Here is a 24,845-nt window from a genome sequence, read left to right on the forward strand (position 1 = left end):
ATTTTGAAAAAGTTATTTTCACATTATGGAAAATAGATCTAGAATGTAGGGTAATCTATGTTTTAAAAGTTTTTTTACAAACTAATACTCAAACTCTTTAAAGAAAACAGAGAACTCAGTAACAACAAGACTAAACAAAAACATATGAAGAAATCTTTAAAGGATCTCGACAGACATTTCTTTTTCTTTTTCATTTTACCCAGTATTCTATTTCTATGAAGATGAGAAAGTTTATTTTAAGCAATAATTCATTTTGGAATCCATCTTGGATTTTTTTTCATTTTTTTTCTTTTTTCTTTTTTTCTTATATATTTTCTTAAAATAAGAGTTACATATGACCAGATTTATGAAAATAGGGTCAACATTAGAAATCATAAAGGGAGATAGAAACTAAAACCACAATGAAATATTATCTCATTATTCTAATGCCTGTTATACAAACATTAGAGGACAGCATATGTTGGCAAGAATTTACATTAAGTGAATATAAATTATAGTCATTATGGAAAGTGATGATATAAATATAAGAAAATAGAATTACATGTAATCTAACAAGCTCAAGTCTCAGGGTATCCAAAGGAATATTTTACTATGCCATCTCTACCTTGTTATTCAATGTAGTATTATTCATAATAGTGAATACATGACATCAAAATGCTTCCTAACTGATCAGGTGGAGGAGAAAATGTGGTAAATATGCCAATAGAATAGTGTCTCACATTACAACAAAGAAACTTTCATTTTATGTACCATGATTGAACTTGGAGGAGATTGTAAATATTATGAACCAGAAAAATCAGTAACAGCATAATCTTAGTTTAGTTTTTTGCACTATTTCATGTGTATACAGAGTCAAATACAGGTAACAAAGTATAATAGAGTGATATAATGAAAGGACAAATCATTTGAAAAGGAATACATTAACCAAAAAAAAAATGCAATGTATCAGTTAGATGAAAGAAACATGTTTGAGTGATCTATCTATTGTACATGTGAGTAGCAGCTAAAAATTTCAAGTGGAGTAGATAACCAGAGAGGAATTAGTGAATTATCATGAATGAACACACATGAATTATTTTTCAATTAATAAGGTGAAATAATTGGGATGTAGGCTTTGATGAAAAACACCTACCATGTATTTACAAGGACCTGAATTCAGTCATGAATATTGTACACAAGCAAGGGATGGCCTATCAATAGAAAGAAAAGAAGGGGGCAAAAGATGGAGGGAAGGAGAGAGCGAGAGATGGGGGAGGAAACAAGAAAAGGGAGAAAGGAAAGAGGAAGAAATGACAAAGGGAATAAATCACAAGGCAAAGAAAGAAAAGAGGGAGGAAGAAAGAGAAAACAACAGAAGGAAGGGTGGATTAGAAAAAGGAATGGAAGGGAAGGTATTGGAAGAAAGGAAGGCAAGGAAATACGAAATTTTGTCCCTTAGAAGCTAAGTTCACGTACTCTGCCTAGATTAGTACAGAAACTGGGAGGAGATTATTTTCAAATAGGGAAAGATCTCAACCAAGCAGAAACAGGAAGGTCTGGGAAGAGCAAAGCAGCACAATTTGTTCTGCTGTGATGCTTCCTTAACAGCATGAGTGTGTTCCAACCCTCCATAAATTAGGAAACATTTGAATAAAAATGTAAATGTGTGCTCCTCACATGTGCAATTTTGTTCCTTCTTAGCATCACTAGAAACAGAAAATAGCTCTCTTCTAAACCAACTGTCATGTTCTCCCTGCCCATTGGCTACCGCAGTGGATCTGAGCCTGAGGCATGAGTTACAAGGTCACAAATCCACATCTGCCTCACAAATCTCTGTGGCTCTTGGTTGCCTCTGGGGCTACAATTTAACAATAAAGAAAAAGCTTTTAACTCTTGTGACACATGCACAAACTTTTTTAAAGCAAGTGCATTTTGATGGTAATGGTCTGTATTTTTTCACAGTTCAAAGATACTATTATTACAATTTAAAACCTGGTAAAACTATCACAGATACTACACAGCTAGCAAATGGTACTAGACTTCCCTGAAGTCCATCTCTCTGTTGCTCATGAGTGGACTATTCTAATAATTCATAACTCATAATGAATGCAAGAGTTCACAGTTACCTTCTTCTAAGAACAGAACAATAACTTCTAAGAGAGTTATTCCGCAATCATTCCTCTACAAGCAACATTTTCAGTGTGAAGGATAATAGTCACTGAAGGATAGGCATAAAAAGAATGAGAAGAGTAATGAAAATGTAGGTGCATGATGTAGTTAGCATAAATCAATAATGCATTAATATAAAGAGGTTACCTGAATGAAATATTAAATATACTATTCTATAATCCAACAAAAATATGAGTGACTGACATAAATAGATTCTAAGAATTAGCACACAGATCGTTTCTTGGCCTTTCGGTTAAGATCAAGTGTAGAATTAGTACAAGGAGAGATTTTGGAAGGCTTCAAGCACTGGAGTGACCTATAAACATTACTGTTTCTTCCTAGGGATCGTGAAGGACTAGGTAATATGCTAAATTCTTGAGCTGTCATTTACATCCAAAACATCAAATAAGACTGTATACTGATTACAATAGCAATATGACCTTCAATCCCCCCAGAATAATCTCTAATGATTCTCTCTCCAAGTGTGAGTTCAAATCAGTATTTCTATGTTGTTCAAATTCCTTAAGTTCTCATCATGTGCTAGACACAATTATAACGATGTAAGTTAGTTATTTACTGTGCACTAATTATATCAGATGCAGAATGGAAAGTGATGCATAAAGGGCAAATTAGTTTGGTTGATACATTAAAACATCAAGAAATGAAGTTTTCCCACTTGATGTTTTGGTTCCAAAATTGGAATTCTCAAGACACAATTAGCATATCAAATGATTCCCAAGAAGGAGGAAGGAGAGGGCCTGGTTCTGGAAAGACTTGATCCAGCATTGTAGGGGATTACCAGGATAGAGAAGTGGGAGGGGGTGATTGGGAAATTGGCGGAGGGAAGAGGGCTTATGAGACCGATGGGGAGGGGGGAACCGGGAAAGGGGAAAACATTTGGAATGTAAACAAAGAATATAGAAAATAAAAAAAATGGCTACCAAAAGCCATGCCAGCCTATTTCTCTCCATTCTTTCTTCATTTCACTTATCTACTATTTCAATAAACCATCAAAATTTCACCTCTATTTGTATGTTGCCAGATACAAAGGAAGGACCTTATATGAACAAGACTTCTGCTTGGCAATAACATAATGTGTTCTTTATTGAGTCTGGATACAAGCAAACCATGTAAACAAGTGTGTGCAAGGAAGCTGAAATAATTTCCTGACTACAGACACAAAGACGTTAAGGTTATAAGTCATAACTTGAGTAGGTTTTAGGACTGTCAACAATATTGTTTTATTTTAATTTTTTATTCTGCCTTCTTTTCTTTTTCTTTCCTTTTAAACATTGGAAATGCTCATTAATTTAAAATTTATTCAACATACACCATGCTTTATTTGTTATTTAAGGTTCTTTACCATATAATCAAGAGCTGTTATTTTCAGTTCTGCATTGTCTCCTTAAGTCTATTTTATACCATTAAATGTGTTCATTTTGCTTTTTATAAATCTAGAGTTTAATCAGAGCAGAAATAAACTTTCATTCATCATCTGTAAATTCTAGAACACTTTGAAGAACTGAATGAGAAAATATTGACGCAGTTCATTTGTAATTGTTTTACAAATCTTCTTCTTAGGTATCAATATTTAGATGGGACTAAGAATCAAAGATCAAGGTCAAAGCTTACTTTATTGGTTATTTATCTTCTTAGCCATTAAGTACAAAAACAGCACAAAAGTGAAATAATAAGGCAATAAATTATTGAGAAAGTGAGAGTAATAAAATGATAACCCCCAAAATATTTTTTCTTTAACTTTGTATCAACTAGTTATCTTCAAATGTTTCAAATTACAAGTCCTCTATCATTCCTACTTTAAATATGACCACTGGTCTTGGTTGATAAACATGAAATATACTTTTTCTTATACCCACTTATTTATTTGTTATTTTTTAGTGACTGAGTTTAGTTATTGCTACCCAATTATACATGAGTGATGGAGTCATCTACTGAACATGGGGAAATCTACCAGTTGCTATGAAGTAAAGAAAAGTGACTCTCCATCCTCAGGACCCATCAAATACCATTAAGTTCTCCTCTCCTAAAGGGGAAGCCTTAAAATACTCTTCTCTTTCATTTCTAAAATTTTTAGTGGCTAAATTTTGCACATGTCTTTTGTAGGTAACCACAGATGTTATGTATTTGATTTTTTTATGGTAGCTAACAACAACAGCAACAGCAACAACAACAACAACAAAAATAGCATCTCACAGCTCTCTTGTCCATCTTTTGGCTCTTCTAATCTCTATTCCCTCTTCCCCTACACTGTTGGAGACTGACAGGGAAACAGTATTAACATAGATGACTGTCCACAGCTGAACATTCAGAGTTGTTTAATCTCAACACTTCATAGAGTAATGTATCTCCTTATTAATCACTACTCACTGCAATGAAAAGTATATTTGACCAAGGTCAGCAGTAACACAAATATGGATATACACATAGATATTTAAAGTGTATATATTTAAAATATAAAGGCTAGTCTGACGACATGAATACATTTAGAAAGGCACCATCAATATATCTCCCCTTGAGTCTTTGTGTTCTCTAGGCAAGAATTTTGACATGTTTGCAGTAGGAAGCATAAAGTTTCTCCTTTGAACCAGGTCTCTTATATTTAATTAGGAGAATGACTGGCTCCCCATATAAAAAGTTTTGCTACTATTGCCTCAGGGAACTCATCAGTCTCACAATGTAAGTTTTGTAGCATAAAGGGCCCGTGCTGCTAAGACCTATGATGACTTTGCTTCTCTGGCAACTACAAAGCACCTTCCAGGATAAGGAAAGCTAGCCAGCAGGGAGAGTTCCCTGCTCAGCTCCAGATTCATTTACCTCCTGTCTTTTAACTAAAGTGATCCATAAATTTAGAAATATTGTTTTAGCTTTGATTTATGTTGAACAAATAGGAGCACAAGCAATTACCTGTATTGTTTAGGGTACTTCTCAGAAAACTTGGACCAATAAATTTTAGGGCTGTATCCTGTGTCTGGCACTGATATTTGCATGCAATAACCAATGTTGCCTAAGAAGAATTTCTCTCTCTCTCTCTCTCTCTCTCTCTCTCTCTCTCTCTCTCTCTCTCTCTCTCTCTCAGTGTGTGTTTGTGTGTGTGTGTGTGTGTGTGTGTGTACAATGTTTATTTTTTTTCTCTTCGAGCATGAAGTTTAGAACATCTGGGGACAGTTGAGGCCGAAGGAAAAAAATATAATTAAAATATAAGCAATCTCCATCAAAATCCCAACTCAGTTCTTTACAGAGGTAGAAAAAGCAATTCTCAAATTCATCTGGAATGACAAAAAACCCAGGATAGCTAAAACTATTCTCAGCAGTAAAAGAACTTCAGGGGGAATCAGTATCCCATACCTCAAGCAATACTACAGAGCAATAGTGTTAAAAACGGCATGGTATTGGTACAGTGACAGGCAAGTGGACCAATGGAATAGAATTGAAGACCCAGAAATGAATCCACACACCTATGGTCACTTGATTTTTGACAAAGGAGCAGAAAACATCCAGTGGAAAAAAGATAGCCTTTTCAACAAATGGTGCTGGTTCAATTGGAGGTCAGCATGCAGGAGAATGCGAATTGATCCATTCTTATCTCCTTGTACTAAGCTCAACTCCAAGTGGATCAAGGACCTCCAGGTAAAACCAGACACACTGAAACTAATAGAAAAGAAACTGGGGAAAACCCTTGAGGACATGGGCACAGGGGGAACGTTCCTGAACAGAAAACCAATAGCTTATGCTCTAAGATCAAGAATTGACAAATGGGATCTCATAAAATTACAAAGTTTCTGTAAGGCAAAGGACACTGTCAAAAGGACAAAACGGCAACCAACAAATTGGGAAAGGATATTCACCAACCCTACATCTGATAGAGGGGTAATATCCAATATATACAAAGAACTCAAGAAGTTAGACCCCAGGGAACCCAATAACCCTATTAAAAATGGGGTACAGATCTTAACAAAGAATTTTCACCTGAAGAAATTCTGATGGCCGAGAAGCACCTTAAGAAATGCTCAACATCATTAGTCATTAGGGAAATGCAAATCAAAACAACCCTGAGATTTTACCTCACAGCAGTCAGAATGGCTAAGGTTAAAAATACAAAAGACAGCAGGTGATGGTGAGGATGTGGAGAAAGAGGACCACTCCTCCACTGCTGGTGGGATTGTAAGATGGTACAACCACTATGGAAATAAATCTGGTGGTTCCTCAGCAAACTAAACATGACACTTCTGGAGGACCCTGCTATACCTCTCCTGGGCATATACGCAGAAGATTCCTCAGCATGCAATAAGAACATATGCTCCACCTTGCATATGCAATATGCATAATGGACACATGCTCCACTATGTTCATAGCAGCTTTATTTATAATAGACAGAAGCTGGAAAGAAACCAGATGTCCCTCAGTGGAGGAATGGATGCAAAAAAATGTGGTATATTTACACAATGGAATACTACTCAGCAATTAAAAACAATGAATTCATGAATTTTTTAGGCAAATGGTTGGAACTGGAAAATATCATCGTAAGCGAGGTAACCCAACCACAAAAGAATATACATGGAATGCAATCATTGATAAGTGGATATTAATTAGCCAAGAAGCTCTGAATACTGAATATACAATTAGCATATCAAATGTTTCCCATGAAGAAAGAGGAAGAGGGCCCTGATCCTGGAAAGGCTTGATCTAGCATTGTAGGGGAGTATCAGGACAGAGAAAAGGGAGGGGGAATGATAGGAGAATGAATGGAGAGAAGAGGACTTATGGGACATATGGGGAGGGGGAACTGGGAAAGGGGAAAGCATTTGGAATGTAAACAAAGAATATAGAAAATAAAAAAATATATATATGAAAAAAGAAAATAAAAGTAAAATTAACGACAAAAATAAAATGTACTATAAATACACAACATTATTGAAATTTAAAGAGAAAAAAATTATACTGAGTGTTGTCATTCAGATCCATGAAGATGAACAACAGTGTGATTGATCGTCATAGTTTCAAAATAGATCTTAAATTATTTATAAAAATTAGAATATCTTAAATTTCTTCCAAGTTTAAAAGCAAGAGTTTGTTCCTGATTGTTTTTGCTTGTAGTGTTTCTTCTAAAGAATTGTTGTGTAGTTAACGTTTTTATACTCTTAATATTTAAACTACCATGTAAGTAAACTCACTAAATTCAATACATTTGGATTGGTAGCACTACAGTATATTATAGCATTTTCAATCAAACTTAACTAAGCATTTCTGTTCATCATTTTCATGATTAATGTTCATAACTCTTAGAAGTTAAAATTAGTAGCCTTATCCTATATTATATCATGAGATAAACATTTTAAGTGATTTTCATGGAAAAGGCACCTATAATTTTTTAAAAATCTTATATATAGTTTGTAAGGCTAAAGAAGGGAAATGACTAAGGTTAATATTTTATTATTTTATTTTACTTTAGTTTAGAAAGTTACTAACAAGAATTCAGAAATGATTTTATGCTAAACTAAGAACTAAAGTAGTCCACTGGTTCTGTTTTCTCAAATGTATCATTATTGGTGTTTTAGATGAGTAGAACTTGCTCCCAAATGGGTTATGTGTTGCAGCCTTAGGTAATTCAGGAACCAACATATCAACTAGGTTCCTGGCAGGCTTACTATTATTTGGATCTTTGGGTTGATTTTCATTTTGTTAAATACAAAACAACTTTTCCCATCTGTGTCTTAACAGGGTTGTAACAATTGTAAGTGTAAAGGACTAATGACAAATGTAAAAACTATAAACATGAATTAAAGAGAAGCAAATTTATCTTTCAACTATATAAAATATTATTCCCATCAGAGAAATGTGTGTATGGTTAAAATATAAATATAAAATTATGTATTCATAGAAACCTGATTTAGCATTAAATAGCCATCAATGAAATCAGCTAAATTGTTATGGGCAAAGACAAGCACTTTATTAATTTCTTAGGTAGATATAGAGCCCACATTAGAGTAAGTAATGATCTATTGCTTGGCCCAGAATTTGGATATTTGAGGTATCATCAAATGAGTCGAAATTTTGGACCTTAGCTAAAGTTTAAGAGTCACACATACAATAATCAAATATTTGGAATCTGCTTCCTTGTGAATTCAGTTCTGCATTAAAAACTATACTCAGGAAAAGGTACAAGTATTTTGTAAATATTCCCATATAAAATAATCAGCTCTAGAAAAAAAACAAGTATGTGCAATTCTGAAAACAAGAACAAAACACATTTATTAGCTTGAAGAAATTTGAAGAAGCAATAAGTTCTGGGTGTTGAACACTTGGGTCCACACAGGTCATATTACCTCAATCATGACCAACATCTACCTACTAAAGAATGGAAAAGCAGCCAATATATATTAACCTGTCATGCAAATTATTTAAAATAGTGCAATTGAGATTCCAAGCTTAAAACCTTTTCAACATTTTCCATTGCAAAAAGAATAAAGGGAACTCTACCAGGCACTGTAAGAATTTTGTTACCCCATTTTTGATGGAGTTAAATGTTTTCTTTTGTTTTTGTTTTTGTTTTTGTTTTCTTCATGGAAAAATAATTGCAACTGTCCAGCCATGCACTACTTTTTCTTTTTTTATTTGATATATTCTTTATTTACATTTCAAATGATTTCCCCTTTCCTGGATGCCCGCTCCCTAAAAGTCCCATAAGCCTCCTCCCCTCTCCCTGTTCTCCAATCACCCTCTTCCCACTTCCCTGTCCTGGTATTCCCCTAAATTGCTGCACTGAGCCTTTCCAGGACCAGGGGCCTCTCCTTCCTTCTTGGGCATCATTTGATCTGTGAATTGTGTCTTGAGTATTTCGAGCTTCTGGACTAATATCCACTTATCAGTGAGTGAATACCACGTGAGTTCTTTTGTAATTGGGTTACCTCACTCAGGATGACATTCTCCAGTTCCACCACCTTGCCTAAGAATTTCATGAACTCATTGTTTTTAATAGCTAGTATTTAGTAGTATTCCACAGTGTAAATATACTACATTTTCTGTATCCATTCCTCCGTTGAGGGACATCTGGGTTCTTTCCAGCTTCTGACTATTATAAATAGGGCTCCTATGAACATTTTGGAGCATGTGTCCTTATTACATGCTGGGGAATCCTCTGGGTATATTCCCAGGGTGGTATAGTGAGGTCCTCTGGTAGTATCATGCCCAGTTTTCTGAGGAAACGCCAGACTAATTTCCAGAGTAGTTGTACAAGCTTGCAAACCCACCAGCAGTGGAGGAGTGTTCCTTTTTCTCCACATTCTCACCAGCACCTGTTTTCTCCTGTTTTTCATCTTAGCCATTCTGACAGGTGTGAGGTGAAATCTCAGGAGTTGTTTTGATTTGCATTTCCCTGATGACTAAGGATGTTAAACATTTTTTAGGTGACTTTCTGCCATCTGATATTCCCCAGGTGAAAATTCTTTGTTTAGCTCTGTACCCCATTTTTAATAGGCTTATTTGGCTCTTTGGCATCTACCTTCTTGAGTTCTTTGTATATCTTGGATATTAGCCCTCTGTCAGATATAGGCTTGGTAAAGATCTTTTCCCAATTTGTTGGTTGCCATTTTATCCTTTTGACAGTGTCCTTTGCCTTACAGAAATTTTATTCCATCAAAAATGGGGTTAGACCAGCACCATTTGTTGAAAAGGCTATCTTTTTTTCCATTGGATGTTTTCAGCCCCTTTGTCGAGGATCAAGTGGCCATAGGTGTGTGGGTTCATTTCTGGATCTTCAACCCTGTTCCATTGATCTGCCTGCCTGTCACTGTACCATGCAGTTCTAAACACTATTGCTCGGTAATATAGCTTGAGGTCAGGGATACTGATTCCCCCAGAATTGCTTTTGTTGTTGAGAATAGTTTTATCTATCCTGTTTTTTTTGTTATTCCAGATGAATTTGAAAATTGCTCTTTCTAACTCTATGGAGAATTGAGTTGGGATTTTGATGGGTATTGCATTGAATCTGTATATTGCTTTTGGCAAAATGGCCATTTTAACTATATTAATCCTGCCGATCCATGAGCATGGGAGGTTTTTCCATTTTTTGAGGTCTTCCTCTATTTCCTTCATCAGAGTCTTGAATACAGATCTTTCTTGTCATATAGATCTTTCACATGTTTGGTAAGAGTCACCCCAAGGTACTTAGAAGAATGCGAATTGATCCATCTTTGTCTCCTTGTACTAAGCTCAACTCCAAATGGATCAAGGACTCCACATAAAGCCGGACACTCTGAAGCTAATAGAAAAGAAACTGGGGAAGACCCTTGAGGACATCGGTACAGGGGGAAAATTCCTGAACAGAACACCAATAGCTTATGCTCTAAGATCAAGAATTGACAAATGGGACCTCATAAAATTACAAAGTTTCTGTAAAGCAAAGGACACCATCAAAAGGACAAATCGGCAACCAACAAATTGGGAAAAGATCTTCACCAACCCTGCATCAGATAGAAGGCTAATATTCAATGTATACAAAGAACTCAAAAAGTTAGACCACAGAAAACCAAATAACCCTATTAAAAATGGGGTACAGAGTTAAACAAAGAATTCTTGCCTGAACAACTTCAGATGGCGGAGAAACATCTTAAAAAATGCTCAACTTCACTAGTCATCAGGGAAATGCAAATCAAAACAACCCTGAGATTTCACCTTACACCAGTCAGAATGGCTAAGATTAAAAACTCAGGAGACAGCAGGTGTTGGCGAGGATGTGGAGAAAGAAGAACACTTCTACACTGCTGGTGGGATTGCAAATTAGTACAACCACTCTGGAAATCAGTCTGGCGGTTCCTCAGAAAACTGGGCTTGTCACTTCTGAAAGATCCTGCTATACCACTCCTGGGCATATACCCAGAGGATTCCCCAGCATGTAATAAGGATATATGTTCCACTATGTTCATAGCAGCCCTATTTATAATAGCCAGAAGCTGGAAAGAACGCAGGTATCCCTCAACGGAAGAATGGATGCAAAAAATGTGGTATATCTACACAATGGAGTACTATTCAGCCATTAGAAACAATGAATTCATGAAATTCTTAGGCAAATGGATGGAGCTGGAGAACATCATACTAAGTGAGGTAACCTAGTCTCAAAAGATCAATCATGGTATGCACTCATTAATAAGTGGATATTAGCCTGGAAAACTGGAATACCCAAAACAAAATCCATACATCAAATGAGGTACAAGAAGAACGGAGGAGTGGCCCCTAGTTCTGGAAAGACTCAGTGTAGCAGTATAAGACAAAACCAGAACAGGGAAGTGGGAGGGGATGGGTAGGAGAACAGAGGGAGGGAAGGGGGCTTATGTGTCTTTTGGTAAGTGGGGGACCAGAAAAGGGGAAATCATTTGAAATGTAAATAAAAAATATATTGAATAAAAAAAGAAAAAATGGGGTTATATTTAAACAGAAAATTCTCAACAGAAAATTCTCAATATAAGAAACTCAAATGGCTGAGAAACACTTAAGAAAATCTTCAACATCCTTAGCCATCAGGAATATAGAAACCAAAACTACTTTGAGATTTCCTCTTACATCTGTCAGAATGGCAAAGATCATGAACACAAGTATAGGATAACATACATATTGGCTCGGATGTGGACCAAGGGAAACAATTATCCATTGTTGGTGAAAGTACAAATTTATAATTTTCCACTATGGAAATCAATAAGGCATGTCCTGGAGAAAGTATGGAACTGAGGTTAAGACCCAGCTATAGCACTCTTGAGTATATTCATGAAGGCTGTTTCATCCTACCACAGGGATATTTACTTAACCATGTTTATTGCTGTTCTATTCATAATAGCCAGAAGATGGAAACAACCTAGATATCCCTCAACAGAAAAATAAAGAAAATGTAAATTTTCACAATGCCATTGTATTTTTCAGCTATTAAAAATGAGTTTAAGACAAAAATAATTTGAGTTTAGATTTTTATTCATTACATGATACATATTTTTATCTTCACTAAACTAGGTCATGTTTTTCAATGAATGAAACTTGATTCAAATATTAAAATCTGTCTGTATAAAAAAAATTAAGAATTTTGTTACCCAAACTGTTCTCATTAGCCATTGCTACTAGCTTTATTGCACACTAGTATCCAGTTATTTTGATATTCTTCCATCCGTAGAATATGACAAAGATGTGTCATACATTCTTAGACATTTGTATACCAAGTGTTTACTCCAATTTCTAAGGTTTTTTTTGTATGTTTAATGCCTTATCTTTTTTTTAAAACTCCAATACAATATTTACTTAACTCCTAATATCATTTGATTTCACATTTTATCAAGTTTTCAATATGACTCTAGCATGAATATTCCTCAATGCAAGTTTTTACCAAATTTATCACAGGGACATGTGTTCTGAATTTTTCCTACTACCACTCTACTGATCTGCATCTCTCAGTTCCCTAAGAAATTGGAGACAAGAAAATGAAGCAGGCAAAATGGAAATTGTCAATGTGATTGTCTCCAAGAGCAGCATGGTTATTATGGTAGAAATTTTAAGAAATACTCCATCACTCTAGAAACAGTAACAAGATAAATTCGGTTGAGCTTGGTTTAAGCAAATTAATCTGTAGCGTTCTGGAATGTTATTACTTGAAAATATACTTTGGGCAACACTAAATCTAATATCAAAAAGAAATCTTTCAAATAGTTTTATCTAAACTTATGTCCTCGCTTCTTTTTTTCCCTTTTATTCTGCAAATAGAACACTCATGAGTAATAAAGTCCATTTTTGATGTTAATTTCAATGAGGCGATTTTGTTAACTAGTTGGTCAACTGAATTCTCATAATGCCATTAAAAAACATCCACCTATGGCTAGTAATCTACCCTTATTATGCAATTTAAGTGATTTTATTCCCTGAAAAATAGTTGGTACTTATCACACATTCCCCAGACTAAATTCTCTTTTCCTATGCTTAGATGGACTTAAAAAGCAACGATTAAATTATAACCTTATCATAATTTATTGGTCGATGGTATTGCTACATCACAAATAGTTATGCTATAAAAATAAGACTAGAAATGGATAAAATACAATGTTTTTGTGTGTAACTACTGTATATACTTAAATGATCAAGCCTGACTTTATATTTTTCATTTTGTGTTTGATTAACACTTATCAGGTAAGGAACTTTCCTCTAAATGCAGCAGTTATTCAATTGTGAAAAACCAGAGGTTTAATATACAATGAATCACAGTTTTCTTATTAAAATTAAAATTTAAAATAATGTATAAATCATAGATTTTAGGTTTGTCTTCATTAGGATTATCTTCACTACAATTAAACACCGTGACCAAAACATTTGGTAAGTAAAGGATTTAGCTGGCTTATGCTTCTAAATCACTGCTCATCCCTGAAGGAAGTTATGACATGAATTCTGCAGACAGGAAATATTGCAGAGGCCAGGGAGGAGTCCAGTTTACTGTGTTCCTCAGCCTGCTTTCCTGTAGAACCCAGGACTACTATCCCAGGGTTGGACTACCAACAATGGGCTGGGCCCACCTCCATCAATCACTAATCAAGAAAATACCCTACAGGCTTTACTATAGCCTGACTATGGAGATACTTTCATTATGGAGGATCTACTTTCTAACAGAATTGGCCTATTTTCAAGCTGACACACAAATATCACTTTAAAGCTAAGACCTTTCCTTTATTGTTCATCTCCAAGGTCAGGCATTGATATAAACATCAGGATAAAACATTTTACAAACTTAAAATGGTCCGCAGTCTTAAAAATTCCTGACACTTTAAAAATTTAATCTCTTTAAACAGAATTCATAGTCCCTTTTAAAGTCTAAAGTCTGTGGGCTCCTATAAAATTCAGAATAAATTATTTAAAAAATGAAGAATGAAAACACAGTCACAATTAGTTACAAGTAAAACCAGTCTTTACTCGATGTCCTATACCAGGGATTCAATCACAACTTTCTAGGCTCTTCCAAGGGGCTTGGATTCCCCTCTCCGACTCTGCCCTCAACAGCATAGATAGCTTTTTTTTTTTTAGTCTGGAGTCAGTGTCACCCCATGATTTCCCCCATTCTTGGTAGTTGCTCCTTGGTGCTGGTCTCTAAAATGCTGAGGTCTTCTACTGCAACTCTGCTGCTCTTTCAACAGTATCTTCACCTGGCTGCTCTTCACATTACAAAGCTTCAACTTTCTCTGTGATGCCTTCAGTTCTGGCTTCCATCACTGCTCTTGCTTCAAGTTCACCAATGCCCTACAGTGAGTGCCAAGCCTCAGCTGACCCTTTCATGTCTCCAAAGCCAGTAACACTGGTTAGACTCTTACACATGACCAAGCTTGGCTGCCAAAACAAGACACAGGCTTGGCCATCCCGGAAACATAGCTTTTGTGTACTAACTCGGAGAAATTTCCTAGAAGATTTCATCTCAATCATGCTGGTCTCCGTTTAATCACTGCTAATTTCTCAGCTTCAAATCACCAGCATACATTGTCATAGCAAAGTACAAAAGTTTTATTTTACTGTTTCTGGTCCCTGATGATCACAGCTGTTTTGATCTCCTTCTGACTAGATACCACAGATTCTTCACACAAAGGCCCTGTGGAGCCTTTGCTGCCCTCTGACATGTTACAAACCAGGCCTGCATCATCTGTGTTGCTCTCCACATTCCTATCTTCTGAGTTTCCACAGAATAGTTCATCAAGCTTGGAACACTCAATGGCTTTTCTCTTCCAAGTTTCCAAGCCCTTCCATAATCCTTCCCAAAACGCTTGGTTGCATCTGTCACAGCAATAGCCCACTATCCTGGTACCAGTTTCTCTCTTAGTTAAGGTTCATATTGTTGTGGTCAAACAACATGATCAAAATGAGTTGCATATAAAGGGGTTTCTTTGGTTTACATATCCATATAATAGTCCATCACTAGAGGAAGTCAGGACAGTAACTCAAGCAGGGCTGTGTCTTGCATGCAGGAGCTGATGCAGAGGCCATGAGGGACATTAGCGCTTACTGGCTTGCTCATAATGGCTTTCTCAGCTTTTTTTGTTGTTCATTTTTCTGTTCCTGCCCTGTAATAGCTATCATATATACACAGAAGACCAGATGCAGATACACGTAGACCTGCTTCACTCTTGGTAAACTCAAATGAGACTTGCTTAGTTGATTTAGTGATTCTTGTTCCTGTGCTGTCCTACATCCCTTCTGACGGTTACCATCTTTCTACCTCATCTTCTTCACAATTCCCTAAGCTTAGAGTGGAAGGATTTAATGGCAACCTCCAAATTAGACTCTCTCTCTCTCTCTCTCTCTATATATATATATATATATATATGTATATATATATATATATATATAAAATCTCCATATAATATATACTGTCTGTCATCCTTCCTTCTTACAGAACACAGGACCACCAGTCAAGGAATGGGACCACCCACAATGAATTGGCCCTTTGACACAATCACTAATTAAGAAAATGCCTTATAGCTTTGCCTACAGCCTTTTGGGAGCTCTCTTGTTTTAGATGATTTTATCTTTTTTCAAGTTAACATAAAGTTGTCTAGCACAAGGTTTATACTGAAGGATATTAAAGTGGTGTTATAAGCCATGATTATACACTATGAATCCCAAACACATGGAAATATTTCCTTAATTGTCAAAAAATTAAAAAATGAATATATAATCACAATGTTTAAAAAGCTTTATTTATATTCCTGCCAAAAGAATAAAGAGAAGTACAAAAGTTTTCAAGTCGCTAGTTTCTCAGTTTCTTCCCTATGTATACCTGTAGCTATGAGATCAGATAGCTGTATTCAGAATGGATTTGTGTACTGAGTGTAAAGTTTATGCTTGGATTATCCATGTGCTCGTTTTCTGCCCTTATATCTCATTTCAATCTGGACAGGGCACTGTAATGTTTACACTTATCTCCTGTCTCAAGTTTGTGTAAATATTTCTTACTATTGATTCTTTGCTTCACCAATAAATTCTGATCACCCAATGACTGTGCAGAATAGAGAATAGGCTATGACATCCACCAGTCAGAGAAAGGGTGGGAAGGAGGAAGGGAATGAGACAGGAAGGGAGGGAGAGACAGAAAGAGAGAGAGAGAGAGAGAGAGAGAGAGAGAGAGAGAGAGAGAGAGAGAGAGAGAGAGAGAGAGAGAGAGAGAGAGAGAGAGAGAGAGAGAGAGAGAGAGAGAGAGAGATATTCAGATCAGCTAGTGAGGAGGATGGAGAAATAGAAGCCATGAAGACAGATCATGGAAACACGCTTGAAGCCCAAAGAGCTAGATCAATAATAATATACAAGTATCATGGGATGGGGCTGGGAGGCAACCAGATTAGCATAAAAAGTTAAGGTAAATCATTTAACTGCTCAGCCATTGAGGTGCAGCTTTAAATAACTCTTATTTGTGTGCATGGTTATCAGGGAGTAACATATGGTAAAGAAATACAGCCACCAGATTAATTATTGTTATATTTATATTAAAGATATTACATTTAGAGTTAGTGACAAAATCCAATTGTACAGAATTGTTCTTCCTATTTCGGATGATGCAACTTGTGAATTAATTCAATAAAACCTACCCATAGTTTAAGTAGAAAACATGGAGCTGTGTGCTGCCTAATAATGAGAAAATATTATCAATTATGAATAATATATCAAGAGACAATGTTGACACATGAGAAATACAGCTTAGTTACACACTAGTAGCTGATGGGCTTATTACATACTCTAGCTGGCATATATCATCACTTATGTTATCTGTAATTAATTGGAGCATCATTTTATTGCTGATAACAGTAGAGGCATGCAGATACACATGTATATGTATACATGTATGTTAAAAATAGACAAACATTTGAGTTATTTATTCCTGAAAAACAGATTCCATGTATTTCTTCTATTTGGAGTCTGGTAGCACAAATGTTTTTTATATCTTTTTGCTATTATATATATCTAAGAAAAGAGTATTATATACATTCAATTTTCATAGCCAAATCTATGTGATCTATACTTTTTTGAAGAAACCCCTATTTTAGATAACATCATGTAAACAAATCAACAATGGCAAATTTTATGTTCCTTTCCTTAACATTCTTCTGAATGCAAGTGCTTTGTTTTAAAGTGGATGGTGGTATACTGACTGACTTAACTGAAGGAAAGGTAAATGATTTGTTATTTCAATTTCATATATAGTTTATGAAATTGTCATACATTATTCATTATTAGCATTTATCTTAAGATTTTGCCAATGAAACACATGTAATATTTCTAAAATGGTGGTTTTTAAATAAAGACCTGCCCAATGGTCGACTATCAGACCTGAGGGGTGCCTCTGGAAACTCATCTGAGTAGCTCTGTTTCCTTGACACTTGAAGGAAGAATGAAATTCCCATCCATTTGCATCAACAGTATCAGTGAAGAAATACTTGCTTTACAATTCAGCAGGAATTTAATGCTATTTTCTGTCATTCTGTCACTACTTTCTTAATCTCTGGGTTTTAGAAGCTCTTGGCACTTGCAATTACACCAGTTTAGCTACCTGATTCATGTGGTCCTAAGGAGCTTAATGTTCAAAAATAGAATGGGTTACAGGCAAATAAGCAGATTCTCTTGAGTTTTAAGCCCAGTTTATGCAAATATTTAAGCAAATTTCATTTAATTTAAGTCCCACTTATAATTTATATTCTATGTCTTATGCTAGAAACACAGGAACCATCTTTTGATAGTGGCCAAACAGGTATCTTTTACCTGCATCTAAACAACACTGCAAAGAAAAATGGCTTCTTTCTAAAGGTGAGTGAATGATTGGATGGATGAATGAATGAAATTGGATAAAGTTCAATGTATTTGATTTCACAATATTTTGTTATCAGAAGTATGACTAAGATTATTTGGAAAAGAAAAATAAATTAAGTGCTAAATCCAAAAGATCACCAAGAGCATTTTTATTAATGTGCTATATGCAGTAACACTTATAAACTGAAAAATAGTACCTTTAAAATAGTGCTATACAAAAATACTTTATGTACTTTAACTACTGTACTACTTTAAACTACTTTAAAATATGTAGTTTAAATTTTGTATTTTATGTATCTTTAATGTAAAAATTAAATTGTACATATACTCAAATTAACAGCAATTAATAAAATGTTATATATTTGTATATGCAACTACTACAAATCAAATGCACTAACATTTAAAATAAACAAACTGAAAGTAATAAATAAAAATGTCTAATTAAAACACTCAACACATATTACAATTCTTTCATTACATGATTTTATCTTATCAAATGAATTAGGAAGTAAGCACTTGCATTTGAATTATGTGTATCATACCTTCTCATGAACTTTCTGGCCTGGTTCCATCCCTTCAATATGTTCAGACTCTGTGGACCCCTCACTCGATACCATTTTCCTTTGAATATGAACATTTTGCTCACGCAAGGCAACAATCTGCAAAATAAAAGAATACTTTCTTTAAAAGATAATTTACATTAATGTGGCTAATGAAGGTGGATAAATGATTGGAATACAGATATTAAATTTGCCTACATTATTATTTCAAAAATGCTGTTATATGATTTAGGTCAGCATTTTGAATAACACTTTGGCAAAATCAAAACACTCCTCTTAGAAATTTAAAGTCACTGCAAATTTTTTCTAAAGAATATATTTTCCATTTATAAATAGAGGCACTAATTGCAAAATTAGCTTTTAAGTTGTGTTGTTATAAAATTGCTTGTTGTGTGTTCTTTCAAAGTGTATAAGAAATATACATAAAAACATAGAATGAAAAATAATAATAGTTCCATTTATTTAACCTATGGAGATTGCTTGTAGCAAATCCATGAGCAGGACTTACATGACTTTATAAATGATCCATACTATATTTAAGTCTGACTCAGTGGTCATTTCTGTGGTCATTTCTCTTCCAAATTTACTTATTTGAAAAATAAATCAGCAATAAACTCTTGTGCTTTTTCAGCTCAATTTTATGGCATGATATTCTATCAAAGAAATAGATTCTCAAACAGCTCCAAATGTGACCCAAGTAATAAGGGATAAAATATTATTTTAACCTTTTCAAATATAACTATTATGTAAAATAAAAATGTACATGATAGTAATATTATAACTTCATGGAACCTTTTTTTATATTATCAATTTATATGTTATGACTAGATCCAGAAGAAATTTATTCCTGTGCTATTTTTGAATGTGGTAAATACTGAATCCTACAACAGTATGTAATATTATAAGTCAATTGACCAAAGGATCACACAAAACAAGAATCACTAAAGAAAAGGCCAGACAGAATCTGGGTGTTTGATGCCAGTGCTTCAAGGACTAGGATCTCCATCTTGTATATATGATTTCACATGATCTTCTCTATGGCCTTTAACATGTAAATGTATGTAATACTGTTTTATGGAATATATCACTACATAACAAAATGTTTTATAGGAAAATTATCCTCAAATTACTGATTTTTTTAAAAAAATCTTTCTTAACTCATTCATAAAATGGTCGAAATCATTTTGAAAGAATGTATATACATGTACATGTCTGTATATATAGTACATGTCTGTATTTGTGCTGCATTTGTACATATACATGTTTGTAAGTACAAATATTCATATCTGAGCTTGGGCATATTGATGCCAGAGGTTGACATTGGGTGCATTACTTGCTTTTCCCCACATTATTCATAGAAATAGTTTCTCATTGAGCCTGGAACATATATGTCTGACTCCACTGGCTAGCCTATGAGCTCACGGAGTCCATAGATTTCTGTCTATCCAATCCCCAGCCACAACTCAGCACTTTAGTTCCAAGCTCAGGCTATAAAACTTTGGATTATGTGTGGGTGTTGGGAATCCCAGTACAAGTTCTCATGCGTGTAAATCAGGGACTTTACCCACAGAGCCATTTCCTTGGGTCTAAATTAAGTTTGAATAATTTATTTCATATTGTGTTACTCTGTCTTTCCAAATGAAGATTACATTGTGTTCTCAATTTGTTTTCACACATTCAAACTTTTCACAAGTTCTTTTAAATATTGTTTTGCTTACTCTTTAGAATTCTATGTATATTATGAAATGTGATCAGATATACTCTCTGACACTTTCTAATTTCTCCCCAAATGGCCTGCTCTCTGATTCATCCTGTTTTGCCTTGACTTATCTTTTCTTTTGTTTCTCTCTTTTTTTCTCTTCTTCCCTTTTAGCTTTGTTAGCTCTCTAAGTTTATTTGAGCTGCTGCTGTAAGGAAGGGCATGGGACCTTCCACTGGAGCAGGGATCTTACACTAGTGGCAACAGATTTAAAAGAATAGCTTGGGCTGTAAAGATGGCTCAGGAATCAGTAGTATTTGAGACTCTTGCAGAAGATACAGACTCAAGTCCAAGAACTCACATTGGGCTCTTCACTACAACCTAAGATATTTGACCCCTTTTTGACTTCTGTAGATAAATGGCAAGCATGGGCTGCACATATGTAGTTCAAACACTCACACACATATAAAAATAAATAAAACTCTAAAATCAAACTCCACTTTTAATTTCCAGTATTTGGGCTAATTTCCATTTATTTAGTAAGTCATATGAATTTCAAATATAACTTCAGGCTTAAAAGAAATAAAACTATATGATAACATAAAAAAACAAGTAACTGAATGAATAAATTAATTTTTGTTGAAAACATTTTTTTATTTTAAAAATTACCATACACATGAATATGACACTACTCTTTTTAATTAATTAATTAATTAATTAATTAAATCCTAATCATAGACTCCATCTTTCTCCAAATCCCCCTCTCAGAAAACCTCTCCCTACTTCCCCTATCTTCTTCTCCTCTGAGAATGGGGCAGTCATATGCCCCTTCTGGTACCACCCCACCCTGACACATCCAATCATTTCAGGACTAGGTACATCCTTTCCTACTGAGGTCAGGCAAAGCAGTCCAGTTAGAGGAACGGGATCCCCGGACAGGCCTCAGAGTCTGAGACAGCCCAGGCTTCAGTTTTTAGGGGAACCGCATAAAGACCAAGCTATACTTTGGCTACATATGTCGGGACAGGAGGGGTCCTAGGCCCAACCGCTGTATGGTCTATGGATGGAGTTTCAGTCCCTGGGATCCCCAATTCCCTTCCTATCCTCTCTGGGATCCTCAATCTTTTCCCCAACTCTTTAACTGGATTGCCTGAGCCTCTTCTAATGTTTGGCTGGGAGCCTGTGTGTCTTTTTCAGTCAGCTGCTGTGTGAAGCCTCTCAGAGGACAGTTGTGTTAGACTCCTATCTGCAACCATAACAGCTATTGCCCACAGGATTGGTCGCAAGTTGGTTGCTCTTCCATCAGTTTCTGTTCCATCTTTATAGCCACACAACTAGTAAGTAGAAAAAATTGTGGACTGAAGATTGTGTTGGTAAGCAGGGTGACACTACTTTCAAATGTTATTAATTTCAAGTTTTTCAAAAGAAAAAAACACATTACTTTGTTCCATGTAAATCAACATTTTCAGCCACTACCATGAAAATCCTAATTTTAAATAAATTAAGACTTTCAAATAAGACAAAGAATTTAAATAATTTCAGTAAGTGGTGTATAATTTTATAATTTAATTCTGTTCTGTTTCTGGAAATAACAAATTTCTATAGGGGGCTATGGGAGTGACCTTTTCTCAAGGGATTTAAATATTGGAGTTAACAAGATGAGTCTTCTTTTTGCAATACAGAAAGCAAGATATTCTCTCCTACCAATTTAACTTTGGAGGCTATTCTCCCACTAATGTGCCTTGAGGAATGAGAATATTGCCTAAGGAATGTTTGTTGATTGAGATACTTTATACTTTTAAAGAAAAAATGCCCATTAACTAAGAATTGGAGCTAAGAGATGACTAAGGAGTCAACTGGAGATGCACACCATAATGAAAATCAGCCAATGCTTTCAAAACACCTCATAAAAACACTACTTTGGAAGAACACTAAAGTATGTCCATGCTACTCATTACTGAACAGCATCATCCCTCCCAAACACAATGAATCCAATGGGAGGAAATACTTCTGTCAAACTCTCACTCCCTATCCAGTTCTTGACAAACTTCAGAAAATGCAGCCTCCACACTGGGTGCAAAGACTAATCAGTGATAATGGTATTATTCACTTTTAATAAATGATTAATGCTGAGTTTTCGTAGAATCTAAGAGCCTATGGATACTATAAGGAGATAGAATGCAGATTAAATGATTCGATGAGAAAATAATCTCTTCCCTTCTGAATGAGGCTGATTCTTTATTACAGAGCTTTTGCGAGAAAGAAGACCAAGTACCTCTTTGACTTTCCTCTTTTACAATGAAGGAATTAAATTCTCACCATACCAACTTGGAAGAAGAGAGAATTATGAATCACACAATCTGGGGCAGCTTGACCTTTGACCTTCTAGTTTCCAAACGTATTCAAATACATCCTACTATTCATAAAATGGCCAATCTTATGTCAGAACAGAGCAATGAAAATGTGTTATGTAGTGGTTCCAAGAATGGGATTTGGTTATATAAATACCTGAACATGTGGGAGTCATTTGTGTCTGTACAGAGGATGAAGAAAGGTGAGACTTTGAAGTGCCGTTTAGAATAAACCTTATACTATTGCTAATGAAACATGATTCTGAAGGTGCCACAAGAAGAGGTATTTTAGAGATCACTTGAATCATCTGAATCAGAATGCTGGTGTCAACAGAGTCTCTGGTAAAGTACTTTTAATGAACTACATGAAAATAGGGAGCAAGGTGGAAGTTGAGGAAAGGCAGTGTTTATTATAAGGCAACTTAATAGGATTCTATCCTTGTCCTAGTGCTTTGTGATAAGCAGAAGGAGTTTCATTTTGCTATTCAGTGGAAGAGATTTCCAAGCAAAGTATTTAGTGTGTGGCATAGTTCTTCTTGACTGATAAGTAAAATTGAGATGAATTCCAGAATAACTCATTATCAAGTTGTGAGAAAAATATTTGGAAAACTTTTAGTGTGGCCAAGGTATCATAGACACCCCAGATGTTCCAATCTATGGAGTCATTTGTGCACAGATCCCATCTTGGAGAGTTATCATGCAACATACACAGTTCCTGGAAAAGTCACAGAGATGGTTGCCCCATGCCTTGATGATCTAGCCTTTATAGCACTGTGGCAGGGTATGTGTCCAAGATAACACCCCCACACACATAGAAATTTAATGCTGTTTTTCTTGTTGGGTTTGAATTTACATAAGATCTGTTACTCTTTTATTTTGGAATGGGAAACTTTCTATTCACCATGGAATTGTGAGTACAGTTAACTTTTTTTAATTTCATAGGCTCACAGCCAGAAGGAAAAAATTGTATTAGTATAAAATGCATGTTTATGTCTCACAGTTTTAATTACTCATATACTTATTTTAATACAGAGTTGTACTGGATAGATTATTCACTCTTTATTTTTATTATTTTTATTTATTCTTCTCTCATACAATGCATTATGACTATATTTCCATAGTCCTCCACTCCTCCCACTCTTACCTCACCTTTCCTATCACCCATATCCACTTCTTTTTCATTTCCCTTCCTAACACAGCAGGCCTACCACGGATAATTTGAAAGCTTAATAAGATATAGTAAAACTAGGCATGGACTACAGTCGCCTGAGAAGAGGGAACCTCAATTAAGAAAATGCCTTCCTGAAATCAGGCTATAGAGAAGCTTGTAAGTAATTTTCTTACATAGTAGTTGATGGAAGAATGTCGTGTTAAATAATTATAAAAGAGTTCTGTTCTGCCAGTACTCTGCGCCACTCCTTCCAAGTGTCCTGTAAAGCAACTCTAAAACTTGAATAGCTAACCAATATCTTTATGTGTATAAAACTCCCTATTACATATTACAATGCCAATTTACAATTATAAAGTCTTATCCCAATTATCTAACCTTTCCAAAACACCAGAAATGTGTCTGAAGCCATCTGGATATCCATGTCTCTTCTCTGCTCCACTCGTCTTGTCCACTGAGCCTCTCTCTCCACTCCTCCCCTCTCTTAGGTCCTCCTCTCTCCCCTCCAATCACTGGCCTCTCACTGCCTTAATGTGAATGGATATAAAATATCTTGCAACAGAAGAGACCCAGCATATTGTGGGTGGTTCCTTCCCTGGGAAGACTTGTAGAGTGATTTTAATCCAGCAACATGTCAAAGAGATCCCATTCAAAGACCTTCTAGATCTATATGATCCAGCTGGGATGCAGACATGCCCTGGATTACAGCGTGATCTGTCTAGCTGAGACTAGTTGATTGTATTCACATTTAATCCCTACCAATGAGGGAAAGTCACTTTGTAGAGAGAAACAATCATGTTTGAAAGTGATTACTAATTGAGGGCAGACAAAGTGATGATTCAGAAAGATTTGATAGAATGAGTCAGAGAAATTATAGGAATAACGTACACAGTAACATCACAAGAAAGAAAGGCTACTTAACAGTAGGAGAGAGAGAGAGAGAGAGAGAGAGAGAGAGAGAGAGAGAGAGAGAGAGAGAGAGAGAGAGAGAGAGAGACTTTATGTTGTATAGCAGTTTTACTGGAACAGTTTGTTACAAAGACATGTTGCAGATAGAACAAGCTTGAAGCAGATAAAAGACAGAAAGAGCCAGA

At 35.3% G+C, this 24,845-nt stretch overlaps 1 protein-coding gene across 1 annotated transcript in view; it reads right to left on the bottom strand.

The window, feature by feature from the left end:
* Positions 1-24,845, bottom strand: part of Ppfia2 (PTPRF interacting protein alpha 2) — a 457,537-nt gene that overhangs the window by 106,664 nt on the left and 326,028 nt on the right. Inside the window, exon 6 of the mRNA XM_052165724.1 lies at positions 18,516-18,632. Within this exon, the coding sequence (XP_052021684.1) occupies positions 18,516-18,632 (117 nt within the window). The remainder of the gene's footprint in view (positions 1-18,515; positions 18,633-24,845) is intronic.

This window comes from Apodemus sylvaticus, chromosome 20, assembly GCF_947179515.1.
Source record: "Apodemus sylvaticus chromosome 20, mApoSyl1.1, whole genome shotgun sequence".
Classification (NCBI taxonomy): Eukaryota; Metazoa; Chordata; class Mammalia; order Rodentia; family Muridae; genus Apodemus; species Apodemus sylvaticus.